General features: G+C 37.4%; 2 protein-coding genes across 3 annotated transcripts; one reads left to right on the forward strand and one right to left on the reverse strand.

Moving 5' to 3' along the window:
* Window positions 1–5,166: 5,166 nt before the first annotated feature.
* On the reverse strand, window positions 5,167–9,271 carry LOC116259896 (uncharacterized). Its single transcript, XM_031637879.2, has 4 exons — window positions 8,765–9,271; window positions 6,453–6,605; window positions 5,959–6,033; window positions 5,167–5,849 (listed from the first exon to the last, which is right to left on the reverse strand). Exons 1-4 carry the CDS (start codon window positions 8,918–8,920, stop codon window positions 5,190–5,192), a joined length of 1,044 nt encoding a protein of 347 aa, XP_031493739.1. The 5' UTR covers window positions 8,921–9,271; the 3' UTR covers window positions 5,167–5,189.
* Window positions 9,272–13,433: 4,162 nt separating this feature from the next.
* LOC116259851 (30S ribosomal protein S6 alpha, chloroplastic) lies at window positions 13,434–17,896 on the forward strand. Of its 2 annotated transcripts, XR_004173985.2 has the most exons (3): window positions 13,434–13,955; window positions 17,067–17,400; window positions 17,518–17,896. XR_004173985.2 is itself a non-coding variant. In XM_031637809.2 (2 exons), exons 1-2 carry the CDS (start codon window positions 13,563–13,565, stop codon window positions 17,304–17,306), a joined length of 633 nt encoding a protein of 210 aa, XP_031493669.1. In that variant the 5' UTR covers window positions 13,434–13,562; the 3' UTR covers window positions 17,307–17,896. The 2 variants fall into 2 exon arrangements, 1 of the variants encoding a protein (XP_031493669.1); XM_031637809.2 differs by having other exon boundaries at window positions 17,067–17,896.
* The last annotated feature ends 2,476 nt before the right edge of the window (window positions 17,897–20,372 follow it).

The raw sequence follows: 20,372 nt of genomic DNA on the forward strand, positions 1-20,372 counted from the left end.
CTCAGACTTGGAAACAAGAGATGTGAGAAACTCAAAATGATTACTAGAAAACCGATGAAAAGAAATAAAATTTCTTATAGGATACCTCGTTCCTTGTTGATAACTTGATTTGGAGATGTCGTTGGTTGAGGGTGAGGTAAGGAGTGAACATTGGAAATCTTTCAACCATATCGTTGGTTTTCTTATACGGGTAGATCTCCTAGATACTAAAGATGGATTTGGATTTGAATCTGGATCAAACGAAGATGGGTTTGGTTCATTTAAAGATGGATCTGGATCTGGATTAGACAATGATAGGTTTGGTTCATAGGTTTCCTGATCAATATTTTCTAGGTTAAGGGGATTAGAAATGGACGTGTCATTCCTTATAGCTTGAGAAGGATAGATGTCTAGATCATAAGGAATGGGTAAAGCAATACATTTTTCATCAACTTTTTTATTTTGAAAAGGAAAAACATTTTCATGAAAGATTACATCGCGACTAACAAACACCTTTTGGGTCTCAAGATCATAAAGTTTATAAGCTTTTTGTCCGTCAGGGTACCCAACAAAAATGCATTTAATCGCTCTAGAATCGAATTTGTGTTTGTGTTGGCATGTATTTGTGGCAAAACATAAGGATCCAAAAACTCTAAGATGTTTGATGTTTGGTTTTTTTTCAAATAATATTTTAAAAGGGGATTTTCCGTTTAGTTTTGATGATGGTAATCGGTTAATTAGATATGTGGCTGTCAAAACACATTCACCCCAAAAATGCAAAGGTAAGTTAGCTTCAAACCGTAAGGCCCTTGCAACTTCAAGAAGATGGCGATGTTTACGTACCACAACGCCATTTTGTTGAGGGGTAGCCACACAACTATGTTGATGAGTGGTACCTTGTTTTTGTAAAAAATCTTTCCTTTCATGTGTAAAAAATTCAGTCTCATTATCCGTTCGCAAAGATTTAATTTGACAATTAAACTGCATTTTAATCAAAGCAAAAAAAATTTTGATGAGATGCAAGGTTTCATATTTATGTCTCATTAAGAAAATCCAAGTGGCACGAGAGTAATCATCTACAATGTTAAGAAAATAATGCGCACCAGAAATAGTGGATTGAGCATACGGGCCCCAAATATCACAATGAATTAAATCAAAAGGATGCATTGTAGATATTTCACTCAAACCAAACTTAAGTCGAGTTTGTTTTGCTCGATGACAAGCATCACAAACATAATCATCATTCAAGTCAAAGTCTAAATTTAAATAATTGTTCACAAGCTTTAAGCGAGAATGAGAAACATGACCTAATCTTTTGTGCCAAAGTTCATTACTAGAAACGGCAAGACAAGCTTGAACAAATGGTGGTCTTTGTTGAAGAACATATAGTCCACCTTTTACCTCACCCTGCCCAATCGTCATCTTCGATTCCAGGTCCTGTATTATACAATGATTAGGTAGAAAAGTTATGAAACAATTCAAATTTTTAGTTAATTCACTAACTGAAAGTAAATTAACTTTAAAAGATGGAATGCATAATACATCGTTAGCTTCAAACAAAGGCAATGATAGTTTACCCGCCTGATGAACTGGAATTGTTTTTCCATTTGGTAATGTCACGGGAACATTGCATGATTTTAAGTTTTGGAGCATATTTTCATCAGCACAAATATGGCGACTCGCTCCCGAGTCAATAATCCAAGTACAAGATTGAGTATTAATAGAACAAATGTTACCTCCATGGACGACATTACCTGCAAAATTGATATTGGTATGCTGGTTTTTCACCAATGATAGCAATTTGTGATATTCTTCAAGAGTAAATGCTAGAGCAGAACCTTTAGTGTCTAGTCCTTCACAACCTAGACCCCCAACACCATCAAAGGGAGTTGATTTCACATCAAGTGTATTGTTCTTTTGAAACACATTAGCTGCAATTGAAGATTTAAAATTAGGATCATAGAAACAATGTCCTGGAGTGTACCCAATGAGTTTGAAGCACTTTTCTTTAATGTGTCTGATTCCTCGACAATGGCTACAAACAGGCCGATTTTGACGTCCTCCTTTGGTTCTATAAAAGCCACCATAGTTAGCATCGTGACTTTTAAATCGCTCACTTTGTTTGACTACCAAGGCTGCAGTCCCTCCATTAGCCGAATCAGAAAATCGTGCCTCACGCTGTTTTTCTTATTGAAGAACCATCGCATAAACTTTGTTGACGTTGGGAAGAGGATCAAGAAGTAAAATCTGGCCTCTAACGGCATTATAAGAATCATTGAGACCCATTAGGAATTGGATAACATGTTCCCTTTGGATTTGTTCCGAATACGACTTCATGGCTCCACAAGAACACATGGGAATGAGAGAATATGAACTAAGCTCGTCCCAAAAAGCTTTTAATTTGGTAAAATATAATGCAACAGTCATAGTATCTTGTTGTAGACGACTAATAGAACTCTGGATTTGATAGATCCGAGGGGCAAGACTTTGAGTAAATCGTTCTCGCAAATCTTCCCAAACTTCTCTAGCATTAGTCAAATAAATAACACTCTCTACAATATCTTTGTTGACTGAATTTAAGATCCAAGAAAGTATCATATTGTTGGACCGAACCCATAGATGATAGCTCGGATCATCTTTTTCTGGTTCTTTGATAGAACCATCAATGAAACCAATTTTGTTTTTTTGCTGAAAGAGCCATCAACATGGCTCAGCTCCACGTCCCATAATTTTTCCCATTAAAATGTTGTGAAACCAAGACATTTCCAGGGTTGTCAGAATGGTGAATAAAGAATGGGTTAGACATCACCTGGGACAGATCTGCGCCGTTGGGATCAACATGAACGACATCATCCGCCTTTTGTCTATCGTTGTTCTCATCAACTCCACGGTCTGCCATTCCCCTCATGGCTCTGATACCATGTAAAATATTTTTCTCATGAGTATGGGCACGTGAAGAGGAACAAGAAAAGAATGTTTATCAATGGAAGGTCATAATCATTCTATTAACGATTTAAGGTAATATATACAATGGGTTCACAACCGTAAGGAGTGAGCTCTCCTTCCTTCACGTTAAAAATTTTCCAAAGATACATTTGATATTCAAGGCAAGTTGAGGTGGGGAGCCTTGACATGAACGTTGAAGTTGAGGAAGACGTTGAGATGGAATGCCGTTGGATTTGAACATTGACCTTCTTTTAACAGACAACCATTAGGTGAAAACCAATGTCGACAAAGCTTTTAACAGACAACCATTAGGTGAAAACCAATGTCGACAAAGACACCGAGATGCATACTGAAATGCACATTCGCTGCCTTGAGATGCTGAAGTGAAGCGTCCAACATAGTTGGCCTTGAGGTACGCCTCAGTGATGAGGCATATAACTCACTACCAACTTTCTCTGAAATGAAATTCACTTGAGATGCTCAATTGCTTACAATTTCTTTCTCCTAGAAAACATGGGGAATACATTTTCGCTCCCATACTGTCTGAACTTTGAAAATGGAGCTTCCATTCTCGTAGACGATTCCCTAAAGCTATATCCTTCTTCTCTTGCCCTCCCAAAACAAAAACTCTTTGAAGAATCCATGGTGATTTTCTGTATTTCTTGTTTTTCCTCTTCTCCTCATCCGCATCTGAAACATGCTGCTTTTGTGCGTTTTTTTTTTTTTTTTTTTGTGTACAATTTGTCATACTCAGCACAATCATTCAAGTTTTATTGACCAGAAAATCAGAAACTCATTATAGCGAGGCTTGCAAATCCATTCAGCAAAATCAATGTGCCATCGAGTGTATTTGTTGTCTACCAGTGCTCTCAACTCGTTGCTTATTTAATTTGGTTTTCCCCTTTGTCATTCTTTAACTTTTCGCCGTGTAAAACGCCTGCGGCTTCTTATTTTGTGGTATCTATCACTGCAGAAATTGATGATAAATTCATGGTGGTAGGACTGGTTCCAAGGGAAGCTTCTCTTGTTCCTTTAGAACTTAGTTGCCCACTTGCATTTGGGATAACACCGTTTTGGTGTCTCTTTCCTCCAAACCCAACTCCAAAGTTCCTTGAAAGAATTGTCCTGTTTATTGCAGTTGAACTTCTACGAGATTCAATATTTGATCCTTTCCAGTTGTTCCTTTCGCTACTTCCTGATTGCCACCTATTATATAAAACTAATCCATACCTCCTTCCATCATTAACATTTCCACTGTCCGTTTTTATGAATTTGCTGTTATGTACCTTTCTTCATTCTTTAGTAAATGCATTAACTTTATTAATGCTTTTAACAATTAGCATTACTTTGTTAAGGTAAAGAATTAGTGTCATTCTATTTTCAGTTTTATCTAGTTGTATTCAAATTGGGTTGCATTGTGTTTTGTGTAAGACATTATCTTAAATATGAATATCTTGTACATGTAATTATCAGATGTTAAAGTGGTTAAATATCGTCTTTTAATTGCCGTTACTTATATTGTGTCGCTTTGATTACGCCATGTATTTGATTTGATCCTGAAGTTTACACATCTTAAGACATATGTCTTGCCTCATAATAAGCTCAATGCTTCACTTTGTGTCAATGCCTCTTAACAACATTTGTGAAACAAAGATACACAACTTAGTAAAGCCTCAACGAGATTATGACTTGCATAAAATTTTATTATCAAATGATAAAGAAAAAACCTATTTAAAATTTATTCATATAAAAACATGAAATCTAGCATACTTAAATTTGTTTTCAACGAATCCAACCCTGTGAGTATACTCACACGTTCAGAGCTATAAGATAAAAAGTATACAGGGCCAACATGAATCTAAATTATAATAGTCTTAGATTCAACGGTTCTTCAGAGTTTTCAACTTTCATTTTAATCTTATAACTTTGAACATTGCAAATACACCCACATTTGATTTGAATGAAAAAGCAAGGCATCATAATCTACATACAAACTAAATCCAAATTTATGTCAGATATGACATCGTGACAACAATATTTGTCTTTTTTATTGAATATGCAACAATGAGCATTTAATTATAGTTCAATGAAAATAAAAATACTCGAAAAGAGTTGCAAAACTTGATATTGCTTCCATATTTATCTAGTACATGTGTGTGTGTGTGTGTGTGTCTTGCATCATAAGAATAATATGATGTCTTTAAGGCTTCTAAATAACAACTCAAACAAAAGTAACAAATCTAAGCAAAAATTAATTTGTGATATTATTTCATCAAATCTAAGAATACAAATCCATTCCACAGGCTATGCAAGATCATGGATGCCAAAAGGTTTCTCGATCGGGTGAAAACAATACCCATGACCAAGCCTAAGAATACAAGAGGCAGCATTCTTTGAACATTGAAATGCGCCAGGGCAAACATTAGAGAACTAACACCAACTGCACACCAAACAGGCATGTACCGGGTAAGTGATGGCAGCAGGAATCCCCGGAACATAATCTCTTCCCAGATTGGGGCACAGACTGACACAACAATTGCGTAAAGAGACATAGCAATAGGGTCACGCGCCATTATCGATTGCTCCACATTCGATGTCATTGGTGAAGGGAAGGGCAGAAGATCGAGGTTGATCTGAGCCAACCGATTTACCAGTGGAAACATGAGGCAGCCCAGGGCTACGTCAAGTTGCCATTTTCCCTTGAGACTGAAGCGGAACCAGTTTGGTGGAAGTGGCTGGTACCGAGAAAGGCAACTGTGGAGGATAGCAATTCCAGCAAGCCCCTCAGCTATGTCTGTTAAGAGGCTATACAAAGCCTGGCCTCTGTAAGTTAGTGTTTCTTTGCTGATTCCAGCGGTGTGAGCAATGAAGGGGATAGTCCAAGAACCAACAAACCAGAAAGAAGCAATCCACAGGAGCATGACCTGATAAAAATCTCTTTCAATTAGATAAAGCACTGAAAATTTTCTGACGTCATCAGCCATGGGAAGTTTGAAACAAGAAACATGAGAAGTTTTTAATGCAAAATCTGACCTGGAGAATGGTTTCTGCTGTCCAAGGTACGGTCCAAGGCTCCACATGAAGGAATCTAGAGACAACATTGACAATCTGGAACAAGGGAACAGAGGTTGAAATGTTCTAAATTTCAGCAGCAAGCAGAACTTAATATGAAGTTCTATATATGAATGACCAAATAAAAGAAAATCTAAGGCCACTGATTCAGGCAAGGGTGCTTTTTCAGCCATGTTATCTTCATCTGCATTTCTCTCAATGTGAAAAGTAAACAACATAAACCACTAATTTCTTCGAGAACCAAATCTACTCTCTCTGACAATGAAAGATGCTTTGGATTCATTGATAGTCTGCAAGTATTTTTTTCGTGGGACCATAAACAAAATCTCTTCATTTTTCATGAATGGGCCAGGACCCTCCACCATGGAAGGACATCCTCCATCTGCATTTCTCTCATGCAATGTGACTACTATGTTCGTACACTTTAACCAAAAAGGCAATAGATGAGGAAAAACCTTTTGAAGTATACGTGTTGACTGCTGCTTCTCCACTGGCAATCCGTTCAGTTCAAGATTAGGTTCTAACTTTTCTGCCTGATTTTCTTCAGATTTTGCATTATTAACGTCAAAAGGTGATCTCTCATGGGCATAACATCCTAGTTTCCATGCCTACGAAGAAAGGACAAAACAGAAAGAGGAAACAAAAGTTAGTCCAAATAGCCCAAGGATGATAGGCTGTAAGTTTGTTATTATGACAATTAAAAAAACTCAAATCACAACTTAGTTTGCCAGTATGTGTCAATAGCAGAGACCTATACTTGATAAAAGTGGAAAGATGTATTTCGTTATTCTAAACAGACATTCAATGACCAACAAAAGCAAAAGGTGTAGCAGGCAATGTCTCTTTTTCCTGCTATCCCTTTTGCTTTTTTTGGTCGCTAAATGTCTGTTCAGGACAATGAAATACATCTTTCCACTTTTATCAAGTACAGGTCTCTGCTATTGATGCATACTGGCAAACTAAGTTATGATTTATCTACGAAATTAATATAGAAGCAAGAAACATCAAACTGCCCCTAGATTGTGATGAACCACTTCAAGAGATATCAAATATTCCATTCTAGACAAGTTGGGAAAATTTGTCATCAAGTAATGTTACTGACCAGCTCCCATTTCATGAAATATGAACAAATATAGAAACTGTCTAAATGCTACAAAACACATATTTCTGGTGATTTATGTATAAAAATAAGGGAAGCGGACAAGCATTAGACCTAATGCCATGTATCATGGCCCAAATGAACAAACTTGTTCCAGCTCTCCACAAGATCTTGTTGAACACTAATCCTCTTGATACAGAAAATGTTTTCATTCATTACAAAGAAACTTCCTATCTGATTACTTTAAATCGTGTCCAAGGAAGTCTTACAAATGTATGTCATAAGGATTTTTCTGTGTTTTCTCTTATGGAGGATATGCTTCACATAGATTTGGCACTCCCTCCAAGAAAACAAACAATGAAGAGGCAATAAGTAAATACAGAAGGAAGTTGCTGAAGCACATTCTAATAACCAGCTCTCAGTAGCCAGCAGATACAACTGGAAGTTGCTCAAACATAGAGATCTCAAATTGCATGAACAAATAAAAGTGTTCCTGCATTACTGTATGAATAATTTTCTGTTTTATGCAATTTGATTCTTCACCAGCAGGTATGAATCAGTAAGCAAGTGTGAAATCATGTTTATATATTGAACAGCAACTTACTAAAGGAGGAAGTTGGTCCAACAACTTAATGTTGGATAAAAAGCCTTTCAGACAAACAAAGGTCCCATAAAATATCCAAAATATAATCCGGTGGTTTGCATGAACATTGATGCTGTTATTCAAGCCTAGACATATACTTGGACTTTAGTTGAACATTATAAGCCAATATAGGGGAGGAGAATTTAATTAGGCGAATCAACGGAAACTTCTTATGATTGCCAGAGAATTAATTAGTTTAACATTATAAGCCAATATAGCCAATATGTGCTCATTCACCATGTCATCTCTCTATGAGATATCTCCTAGAATGGTACTCCCTAATTAATTCCTTTAGGAACACAAGGAAACATTGGAATAATTATTGTTTGCAAAACACCCACACAGTTCTATTTCATCACTTCCTTTCTCCTTATGTCTTCTGTGTCCAAGTTTTGAAACACTTCAAGCACATTCAACCCTATAATTACCAACTGAACCATCAGGATAGCCGTTAAGTAAGCACTAACCATAGTTTGGTTTCCAAAAAGAGTCTCCATGCAATTCTTTATAGCCTGCAAAATTTAACTAAATCTAATATAAAATAAAGTGACCTCTAACAGTGACACCAAGCCGGCATAGCTAAAGCTTAAAGAAATGTGTCCAATCACCTATCTCACCCATTGTTCAACCATCTTCAAGAAGCTAACCTTTTTACTTCAAACTAGTGAAAATTTCGAAGATACCTCATTCATCTGGACCAACTTGCATGGATGCTGTGAGATATCTACTTTAGGATAATACAAGCTTCAAAAACTCTCAATCCGACAAGACTACTAACAACAGTTCACTTCATAGTGGTACGAACTCCAAAAACCACAATACTGCGAATGCAATAAGCAATGGGGAGAGAGAGAGAATTCAAATCTTCTACACAGTGTAAACAAGAGATAGTAAATACATGCCAGCAGCTGACTTGCTCCAAAATAAATAAAAAAAAAGGTCCCCAAAATGACGAGAACCAACGAATTCCCACACCACACTGAAATCAAAAGAGGAACAAAAGGAATTAAGCGCCCGCATTTCACCTGAGTGGGAGCCCCGGAACGAGAAAACCTTCCGCGAGAGCACAGATTCCGAGGCGAGAAAGCTAGGGCTAGGACTCTGGTCTTGGCAGCGGAGTTGGGAGGGGAAGGAAGAATCGACGGCAACGGGCGGCCCGAGCCCACGCGGAGGCCGATCATCTGGCGGACCGAGTTGTCTCTGTCCCCCCGTAAACCCTAGTCTCCTGCATCAGAGGAACCACCGACCTGCAACAACCACGACGCCACAAAGAGAGAGAGAGAGAGAGAGAGAGAGAGAGAGAGAGAGAGGCGGCTCTATCCGTGGACAGCGGGCGAAGGAGGAGGAGGAGTCCCCGCGTTGCCGGCCCCTCGATCACGTCTTTCTCTTAAATCGATGAATTCGATCAATGAGATCGTCGTTACGAAGAATTGTCAACACTTTAATGCAAGTTTAGACATTTTTTCCGTCGAAAAGAGAAATACCAATCCATTGACAAGAAAAGCTTGAACACTCTGCCACGAAAAGTCTATTGATTCGAATGCGAGGCACTTCTTAATATCTGATTTATGAACGTTTACTTCAACATGAATGAAAAAAAATATATAATATTTGAACCCAATTCCGAAATTTACAGTCTGAATCTAATTGGGGCCTAAGTTTAAATTGGCGTCTAAATCAGAATCCCATTAGATTTCAAACTGCACTATGATATTGAGAAACGAATTTTTAAATATTGACAATGATAGAGGATATTTATTGGAAAAGAGAATTTTAATCTGAATCTTGTCGAATATTTAGATAAAATTGAATTTAGATCAAAATCATACTCGATGTCATTTTTTAAATCCAGACCAGATCCAATTTTTTTATTTGGATGTTAATAGTTTTCATATTCCACTTTTTTGAAGCAATTTAATATGATTTTCAACCCAAATGCAATCTATTGACAACCATACAAAAAAACTGCAAGAATTTTTCCTATAAAAAAAAAAGGAGACTCCAATTTAAGACATTCTTACCAATCAATAATAGAAGCTCCCTCCTGGGAGGTGTTTGGATGATATCCCAAAATTAGAGTTTTGGAGGCAAAAACAAGTTTTTGCTTTTAAAACCAAACTTTTAGAGCGTTTGGATGCTATCAAAACCGGGGTTTAATTAAAACTTGTTTTTGACAAAACCTGGTTTTGCAAAACGGAGTAGAAAACCTAACCCTCTCCCCAAGATTATTTATAAAACCAAGTTTTGGTAACTCATTAAAAAACTTAGTTTTCATAAACCCAAGTTTTCATTAGGTTTGATGAAGGTGTCATCCAAAGGTCTCCTAAAAGTTTTCCTTTTTTTCTTTTTGTTTTCTTAGAATCACAAGTTAGAAGTCAGTTTTTTAGATGAAAGTTAAGTCCTTGAATAATTTTAAAAAATTAAGAAAAAATTTCAAAAAATTAAGATTTTTTTTAAAAAATCAGAATTTAAATGAAAGGAGGAAAATTAAAAAAAAAAAAACTAACAAAAGAAGTTATTGTGTTTGTTTGGTGTGAATTGAGGATGAGTGATGGTTGTTTTAGCACTAGCCACGTCCTGGCCTTATTGCCGACTGAAAGGGATGGCCTTAACCATGAGGCACAAAGGGGGCTGAACCCAGTGTTGTCAATCTCATTTTTCATATCCTTTTCATTTGCTCACCCATCAGTATATATCAGCCCTAATTATTTTTCATTTATTTAAAAAATAACTATAAATACTTAGAAACACTTAACAAAATTAAAAAAAGTTTAATATTCAAAAACCCATATCAATTCGAACCATTTTTGTTTGCAATCAGGACCACTGGGTCAGCCCAATCATAGACAACAATTTGGGTGGAGAGTATGATATTCGTGTCTCCATCCACTGTTTGCTGTCGAAGGAAGTAGCGCCAACGAGAATCGAACTGATGACATGTCTTTATGCTAGTCTAACCAGCATGCAAATTCACGAGAAAAATACACTATTTTTAAGTATATATATATATATATATATATATATATATATATATATATATATATATATATATATATATATATATATATATATATATATATATATATATATATATATATATATATATATATATATATATATATATATAAACACGACTGCAAGGCCCTAAGGAGATTGAAGTTCATCACAATTTTAATAACTTTCTAATCTGAATAAAATCTAAATATAACTAATCATCTTTAAGATGATTGCCACAGTGGATGGACAGGCAGGTAATTAAGTCTCCATTGCAAGCTTTTCGATTAGCATAAGCAGAGTGTTCGACCTCCTCGAGATGTCGTATGCTTTTTTTTTTTCTTTTTGATTTTTTAATTTAGCGGGACTCTTTCTCCATCTTGGTAAGAAAAAAGTTAGTCCCACTAAAAATAATTATTAAAGCGTTGTTTTTTGCAGTCAAACTTTATGAAAAGATCTTACGAGTGATCTAATGAGAAACATGTATTAAGTTACTTATGTTTTTACTTTAATAACATTCACTTAATAATAAAAAATGAACGGGTTCTTAGAGTATCAAAATTGTGATAGTAGAAAAAACAATTTTGTTCACAAGTTTTATGTTAAATTGGTAGTTATGATAATATTTGCATTTTGTTTAAAATAATCTTCAACATAAATTTAAGTGATGTAGTTGTCATCTTTTATATATATATATATATATATATATATATATATATATATATATATATATATGATAACTTGGTTAAATAATTACTCAACTATTTAATTAAGGGTCCGTTTGATTGTCGGGTGAAATTTAACGTGGTAAATTTATCATGGTAAATTTTTTTGAAAAAATTTACTGGATTAAATTTTTCCTTCTTCCAATCTGAGGCCCTGTTTGATGCACAAGAAAAATTTAACGCGGTAAATTTAGCCTTGTTTGATGCACAAGAACAATTTAACGTGGTAAATATTGTTTTTTTTCTTTTCTCGTCTCCAATGATTTTATTGCAACCACTAAAGCAGTTGATCGGCGTGATGTAGATTTTATTGCAACCACCATATCAGTATCAAACAAATTTTTAGTTGTAAAAATCAATTTGGTCATCTTCCTCTCCTCCCCCTTATTACAACTGCTCTTTTTCATATTGTAGCCTTGTGCCCAACAATGAATGCCTTCGTTCCTTTGATGAAATTCCAATAGCCAACATCTCCGCAAAACATTTTATCAAACACTTTGTGCACGTCCCAAGCAGCCCCACATTTCCCATACAAATTGATGACAGAAGAAACCACATACACATCCTAATGAACACCCAACTTCGCAGCCCAACAATAATGCTTTTGCCCAACAATAATGTCTACAACATCAGTCGAAACATAAACCAACTTTAATTTGCTGAAACTGACCCTTCAGGCATTTCATCAAACTAGTGTTCTGCACTTCCGACTTCATCACAAGCGGCATAACTCCCATCCACCATTGAGGCTGCCGTTCACAATTCCCCGCTCCCTCCTCATCCTGTTTCCTCTCCGCAACTTCCCCCTCTTCATCCTGTTTTCTCTCCACAACTTCCCCAACCAACTGCTCCCCACATCCCGTCCTCTGCCTCGCCTGCTCCGAATCCGGGTGCCACAGCTGGTTGCAACATAAACTGTGGAACAGAGCCTCCCATCTCCTGTTCTGGCCTCCAATTCCCTCTTCGTCTCCCATCTCCGGTTCTGGCCTCCTCTTTCACCGCAAGCTCCTTTACCTCGAGAGCCTACGGGTTAACTCCTAGACGGCCATTGCGAAGAACCCCAATCTTTGCACTGTCGAGTCTTGCTTCCCATGGCCTCATCTCCGGAAAGCCCTAACCCGATGCCCGCGAGGGAGCTCGTCGACTGCGGAGGAAGCTCCTCAGCTGCCGCCCACCATTGACAGCGCCTCTCTCAACCCCATAACATCTGGACTCAGTTGCTGAGGACGCATGGGAGGCTTGGTGGGGAAGAAAGGCCTTCTGCTGGAAATGACTCGGCCCGAGGAGGGGAGCTGCGACGATGGAGCAGCGATGGTGAAAGCGGCAGTCCAACGGGGTGAGCGATGGTGAGAGCGGAAGTCGAGCGGGGTGAGCGACGGTGATAAGTGAGAATGCGAAGGAGGAAGAGAGCCGGGTGAGAGCTCGGACTTTCGAGCGGGTGAAATTTCACCCGCTCCCTTTTGCGTTGAGCGGGTGAAATTTCACCCTGTTTGGCTTGACGAGGGTGAAGTTTGGGCTTAAAAACTCGGCGAATAGATGGAATTTGAGTCGATGTGATTTTTTAATATTATTTTTATTTTAATAAAGATATATATTTTATTATTTTAAATATATTTTATATTAATATTTTAAAAATATTTTTTGTTTTTAACCAAGGAAAGCCCAAAGCTCTCAAGTTGTGGAGTGGAACATAAAAGATGAATGTTTGAGAAAAAATAATTTAAAAAATATGAAAATTAATATTAAATGATTAAAATGCACCTTTAAACCTTTAAAGGTTGGAGTCACTATTTAATTTATATATATATATATATATATATATATATATATATATATATATATATATCTCTAAATTTATATAAATATTCAACTTAAAAAAATAATGTTTTCATCGAAAAATAATTTCAGATGTTTCACTTGTGCTGTTGTTAAAAAGTAGTGTAGTTGTAGGCAGAGAGAGAAGAAGAGTGGTTTGTGAATAAATGTCACGGTAGCAGTCTTTCCGCGATTATGCTTCCCCTCCCTTATCCAGCTATCTCCCTCCCTCTGATTCTTCGTCCTGTTTAAACCAGTGACTGACTAACTGCTGCCTCGACACACAAAAATGGCTGCCTTCTCCTCGTCGGCTCTCCTCTCCCCTTTCTCTCCTTCCCTGAAATCGAACGCCAACTTGGGTTCCTCTGGTTCCCTTCTCCTTGGGTCGTCATCTCCTCTTGTGGTCTCTTACAGCAATGGTCCTCGTCCTACATCAATGAGACGAGCCCGCTCCTTCAATTTCGTCCGAGCTCAGACTCTAGACTTCTCAGGGTCTTTCTTCGAAGATGGTATCGGCGATGGTGACAATGATTTCGGGCCGTCGGCGTCGTCCATTGCCATTGATGAGAAGAAAGAGGAGCCGCAGTGCCCGCCTGGCCTCAGGCAGTATGAGACCATGGCAGTCTTGAGGCCGGACATGTCGGAAGATGAACGGCTGGGGTTCACTCAACGATACGAAGAGGTGGGTCTTTCTAGTTGGAAGGGGATTTGCACAAAACACAAAGAGAGAGAGAGAGAGAGAGAGAATGATAACCCTTCAATTGCTTTTGTGATAATTCTGAACGTCTATTGGTCAATGTTTGATGGATTTTGCTTTCTTTGACAATGTTGCTTGATTTTGGTTTTTAGGAGGTGCATCTCCGATCTGTAGCTTTTTTCCCTCAGTTCCTTGCCGCAACCTGGAAATTCTTGCATTTTCCATATCAAGTTCCTTGTTGTTATACTCATTGTCCATTCTCTTGAACATTTTAGGAAATTAAGTTGAACCTGTGTTTCAAAAGTTTTTCATGTCATTTGCTTTTTTAAAGAATTTTTGTTATTTCTCTTTGATTTTAAACGGTTTTGCTATCGTGTCTTCTTTTAGCATTTCTGGGGATTGTAGTATCATATTTTGCTTATGAGAAAGTAAAATTGTTTTAGCAAGCTGCTAAGTCTGTGTCCACTGTTCTGGATGATCATGTGACAGTGGTTGCTACTTTTCTTGTAACTTATTCTATATTTTTACTCAATGGAGACCTTCCTCTTCACTTTTTTCCGTCTGAATAATATTTAATTTCGTTTTGATTAGTTTGTACTGATGTTTTACTGGAGAAAGTATATTATAACAAATGACCAATATAGTGCAACTGTTTGATGGTTCGATGCTGTGTATGCCAAACCTATGCCGTGCATTTTTTGTTTAATATTTTTCTTTGTACATTATAAAAAATTGTAAAATCATGCATCTTCCCTTTGTAGACTTACTACTCTCGTGTATTTGTTTACCTTAATTTCTTGATTTTCTTCAATTAGCTATCTTATTTAGCTTCTGGAATTTTTTGTTACTGTTGGTCTCTGAAACCTAACATACTTGTTGTTGTAAGGGCAGTTCAGATTATTATGTGTACAATATCGACTTAAGATATGCATGATTAGATTCAGCTCATTAGTTTATGGGGACTAGATATTGATCGTTTACAGAAGCCTTTAGTTGAGCCTTTGCAGTTGTTGAATGATTTTCCTACGATAATATAATTTAGTTGCTCAGTGACTCAGTCCTGAAAAGTGGATCCATCTCCTTTATATCTACGAGCCTTGTTGTTGTTTCTCAATTGTTCTTAATCCTCGTGTTCCTGTCTTGGGGCTTAAATTTTTTGTCACACGGACATTTCTTCCCTGTCCAGCTTTCACCGATATGTATTAGTGTCCGTTGGGCTGATGCATGTCCCTTTGCTTGTTAAACAAAAATTTAGGCATCTTAACTGTCTTATACTATTACTATGAAATTCCTAATCGAAGCCAAATATAAACCACTATGAATCCGGCTTACCTCAAGATAGGTTTTCCGCAAGTGCAATTGACATTTGAGCTTTTGGTTTTAGATTGAATTTATATATCAAACAGTTCTTGCATTGACCAGGCAATTCGAAATGCTAGAATAGAAGCACACTTCAGAAGTGAAAAAGTGAGAATCACCACACTTTCGAATGCACACAGGAAGCACAATTTTGAAAGGGCTGCTCCCAACATCAAGGAAGTGAGCTTGCTATTGAATAGAAAGCAATGGGGGTCGAACTTCCTAAACTGGGAATCTCAATTTCCATATGTTTTGTGGTTTTTCTTATAATTTAGATGTGCTTGTGTTTTATGCTTCTACCAAACTAAAATAATAGTTTACAGGAAGACCAATATAGATATCAAGGTTGGGAGGGTAAAATATATCGTTTTACTTCAAATAAGCTTTTCAACCTAATTTTCAGAAAAAAAAAAATTGTCCATTTTGCACGGTTTGGACATGGCTGATTTTTTTCTTTATTCTCTATTTCTTCCGATTCACTTCATAGTCAGTTTCCAGTTTCCACTTTTCCTTCGTAGTCCACTTCTGGTTCAATTCTTGGTCTGCTTCCAATTTGTTCTCCACTTCCTAAAACTTTTAAGAATTTTGCTTCTGTCTTCTACTTCATGAACGACGTTTTGCTCCCACTTATATGGTTGTTGACTGTGGTATTAAGAAAGCTAATTCTTTACAGTGAAGGCAGATAAATGGTAGTTGCTTTTGAGAGGGACAAACAGTGGTTGACCATTAATTAGCCTCAGTGGCAGTGGTTCAAGGACAAGGGTGTTAGTGCCTGTGCAAGCAAACATTATGGAAAAGAAATGTCAAATTAAGCATAAATTACTTTAAAGTGTCTCCATTTGCTTCTAATGCACTGGTATCTGAATTAGTAAACATTCTTTGGTTCTCCAGTCCATTTTAAATCAGAAACCATGATAGGGCTCCACAAATACATTGTAACTGACTACATTATACTGAATGTCCTGACACTCTGGAAGAAGAATGAGTGCTATAGAAATTAAATCAGAAGGATACCTACGTGTGCATTAGGTGAGGCAATGGGTGTCAGTCTTCAGTCATTATTAAATTGGAGAGCTTTCCTATCACGGCAGCCTGCACTGAAACTACATTTGTGTCAAGAAAGTCCCTGGATTGTCTAATGGCATGTAATATCCTCTCAATTGTTCAACTACATCATTGTTCTTGCAGTAACTGTACACATATAGCTTTCATCCTTGGTGTATATTATCATTGCCATGTGTTTCTACTTTAAATAAAATTTGAATGGCTGATAGGGCTATTGACGTAAAGTTGGATGCTTCCTCCTGGTTATTTTGACTTCTTTAAATTCTAACAAAAGCAAGAAAATTTCAGTTCTTTTGCTGCACCTAAAATTTGTTCTTGCCAAATAAGAGCTAATGTTTCATCTTCACTTCTTCCCCTGCTCCTATTCACAGTTTTATTACCAGTGAGCTTATGTTTTTTACTTCTATAACTGGCCATTTCACTTTTACAACAATGTTTTCAAATGCCATGCTCATATTACTCCTTTAGCTGGCCGTTATTGCTGACACATTTCTGATGGTCTGCGGTAGGCATCTCTACTATCCCACTATCCTTATAGTTGACTTTTTGTCCTTAAAACTGAGCATTTTAACATGCTTACTAAAAAGTGAGAAGAATTTCCTTACTTTCCAGTTTTTTTTAATGCTTAGTTTGGTTCTTGATGGACGGACAATGTATGGTTTCTCTGTGCAGTTACTGGTTGCTGGGGGTGGCATGTACATTGAAGTGTTCAATAGGGGAGTCATTCCTTTGGCTTACAGCATCAAGAGGAAGAACAAAGCAGGAGAGACCAACACATATTTGGACGGAATCTACCTATTGTTCACTTACTTTACCAAACCAGAGTCGATAGGTGCACTTGAGACCAGACTGAAGACAGATGATGATGTCATCAGATCTTCCAGTTTCAAGATAAGAAAGAGAAAGTACTAAGAGTTACACTTTCTCTTAACAATTCAAACAGAAAGAAGAAGAGAAATGGATAAGGGAATCAAATTGCATCTGTGACCTGCCTGCTTTTCAGCTAGTTAGATTCGATCAACTTGTATTTTTTTTTCTGTATTTGCTTGTGGATGTGCATCTTTTTGAACTTTGAGCACTAGAAAGCTCATATGTTGAAAATTCTGAAAAATCTTCATTGCAGCTTTTCAGGTTTTTGCAGTTTTTATGGTTCTGCATCAAACCAGCTTAATGGGTGTTGTGGACAAATAAGAAGCAGTCTGCTTGTATTTTTTCTTCTTCCATGAAGCTATATCACTCTAGTAGAAGAAGAATAGATCTTGTATGTTTCCTTCTTGATGAGGCTGTGTCACTAGGCTTTGCATTGAGCATGTGTGCCAACAACAGCTTTGACATGATACTGACTATGACGCTTATGGAAGGTTGGCTTAGCTTCACTTTTTCCTCTTATCGAGTTGGTTGTCTGTTTTGTATGTGTTTGTTTCAATTTTTCTTCCTTTGTAAATTGTCGTTGTCACATTAAACCTCAATTTCATTTTAAATTTCTTATTGTTTTTGGTTGAGTTGTCCAAAATTTTTATTGTCTCCAACACATAAGCTTTGTGAAATTCTTGTGTTGTACCAAGCTTTTCTTATTCCATATCGATATCCATATCAGTATGGGAAATGTGTGAGTATGCGCATGCACACACACACACATGAAGACAAACACGGACAAGATTAAGGAACAACTTACACTGCTAACTGCTGGTAGAAAGTGATAATCTTGTTGGTGATATGTAAAATGTGTTACCACGTTAAGAACCATTTTCATTTTCAAATTGCTTTTGTTAAGTAACGTCTGATTTTAGACTAGCCTTGAGATTGAGAAAAGAAGTGTCAGTTGCCCGTGTGTGATACTCACTGGGGATCTAGCAGTGATCTATTTTGAGAACATTACTGATCTTGTTAATTGAGCTTTTATGGATAACAGTCATTCTTGATGTTTGCTCACCTACTCTTCTAAACTATCAGCTCTCGTCTCCTTTATCCTGCAAATAGGTAGATGCACCACAGAACTAAAATGGAGATCCTGCAGCATACTGTGGTTCAAGTACGTGCCATTTGTGAGCAAATGTGGGCCTTCTTTTTTCAAGATGAGTGGAATAAGACGGTCCTGCCTCAAACAACTGTTGTTAAGGACAGCTCATACTACCTTTTTGTATCTCTCCTCTTACCAATGCTTATTATTGAGTAATGAGGAGAGTGATTTAGAGCGTATCTTGAGTTGTTCTAACAGTAGATTGTCAAGATTGTGTGTGCGTGTCTATATGTATATACCAAAGCTAGTGTCCTCCATCAACCTGTTGATCTTCCATCAATTTGGTGATATTGGCCATTTTGTCTCAGATGGGTAGGGCTTGATTCATTGGAAGTTCACTTCACAGTGACATCAAGCACTTTTAAAGTGGAAGCGGCACGCCTTGACCGGACCTAACCGTGTGCTCTGAGCCTGTGGATGACCTGATCTCAGACCGATTTGCTAACATCACCTGATCATTATAGGTAAAATTTTAAGTAAGGATGAACAGGGGAGTTAGATATGTACGGTTCAATACTATGCATCTGTGATGAATGAGGTGGTTACTGCTGAATGACAATAAGCAGCTCGTTGTTAGGGTTGGTTGACCCAGATCTTCGTTCTAAGATGGAGGTTTTATCCCAGAGTTGAATTTCTAAAACGACTTCCTTTGCACAAGCAGGGACAGGTCCAAGTCATAGTTCTTATGCAGACAAGCCTGAAAGCTCCTATGTTCAAAGGGGATTAAAAATAGAAAGCCGAACACGAAAGTGCTTGTGCCACAACCCACTGGAGAAAGTTCCATGAGGAAGATGATATGGCACACTGGGAGGCCCTTGATCGGCCTCCCTTTGTTCCAATGGCGGAGGATGCATTTATTTTCATATTGATGTTTTAATATATTTTACTCATTTATACATGGGTGTCCCTTCAAATTTGAAATTTAAACCACTAGTGCCTCTTAATAAAAAATTTCTAACTCAGGCCGCCACTACCCTGTTCTGACCAAAGAAGACAACCATATGCAATATTACTAACGCGGGGGACCATTTTCACTGCAATAATGCACCGACAGATCGTGAAGATAGAAAACAGAATAAAAATCAGCTATCGTAAACAGAGAGATCTGAGTGATAACTAATATATCCTACCCAATTGATTTGGTGGATAGAGGGAAGCAAGTTTGTGACTACCTAACGGTTCAATGCATCAAAATCTTGACCCCAGTCTGCATCTTTCTTTAGAAATTATGGTTCCAACTTAGAAATTATGATCTGGCATCATGGCTCAAAACCCCTGGGAAAGGGGGCTCCAGAGTTCGGGCTCATTTCTTACCACTGGCTCATAATACTCTCGCCCACCCGGAATACCTAGGATCAGGATGCTTATCCTGAATCTGAATAGAAATCTAATCTAGATGTATTGTTGTGTATTCCCATACAACATCTGGGTTCAGGGCATGTGAATTCATGCCCTAATTTACTTGAATCCAATTAACATTGGGGGCGCATGGGCCTTGGCCCCACCTCTTTTTTTTTTTAATTTACATGTAAATTTTAAAAAAGTTTACTTGCCTTATATAAAAATTTAAAAAAATGATATTTCAGCCTATGTCAAAATTCAGAAACTTTAATTCACCCCCGCTCATGAAAAAATTATGGCTCTGCCCCTAACGCTGCATCCGAACCACAGTCACACTCAACTTTAATCAATCTAACAAAAGGCAGTTTCTCCTCTAAAGCAGGCTAAGGCTGTCCAAGTTGCCTTAAAGGATCCGACTCCTGTCCGATGTCTAATGCCAATGCATTTTGCCAACGCATTTGCTGTCTGGTATCTATCCGTTTAGGCCTACAGTTTATTCTTCAACTCGGTGTTACATTTGCCACTGGTTACTACTCAGAGACATAACGCACAACACGTGCAACCACATAATTCAAACCTCGAACTCTTTGAGTGTGACCGTACCGTTTGCACTATAT

The sequence above is a fragment of the Nymphaea colorata genome, chromosome 9 (assembly GCF_008831285.2).
Source record: "Nymphaea colorata isolate Beijing-Zhang1983 chromosome 9, ASM883128v2, whole genome shotgun sequence".
Lineage (NCBI taxonomy): Eukaryota > Viridiplantae > Streptophyta > Magnoliopsida > Nymphaeales > Nymphaeaceae > Nymphaea > Nymphaea colorata.

Coding starts and splice junctions, on each gene's coding strand:
- LOC116259851 (XM_031637809.2), top strand. CDS start 13,563: ATGGCTGCCTTCTCCTCGTCGGCTCTCCTCTCCCCTTTCTCTCCTTCC. Junction 13,956..17,066: donor TCACTCAACGATACGAAGAG/GTGGGTCTTTCT, acceptor TTCTCTGTGCAG/TTACTGGTTGCTGGGGGTGG.
- LOC116259896 (XM_031637879.2), bottom strand. CDS start 8,920: ATGATCGGCCTCCGCGTGGGCTCGGGCCGCCCGTTGCCGTCGATTCTT. Junction 6,606..8,764: donor GTTCCGGGGCTCCCACTCAG/GTGAAATGCGGG, acceptor CTTTCTTCGTAG/GCATGGAAACTAGGATGTTA. Junction 6,034..6,452: donor CAACACGTATACTTCAAAAG/GTTTTTCCTCAT, acceptor CCCTTGTTCCAG/ATTGTCAATGTTGTCTCTAG.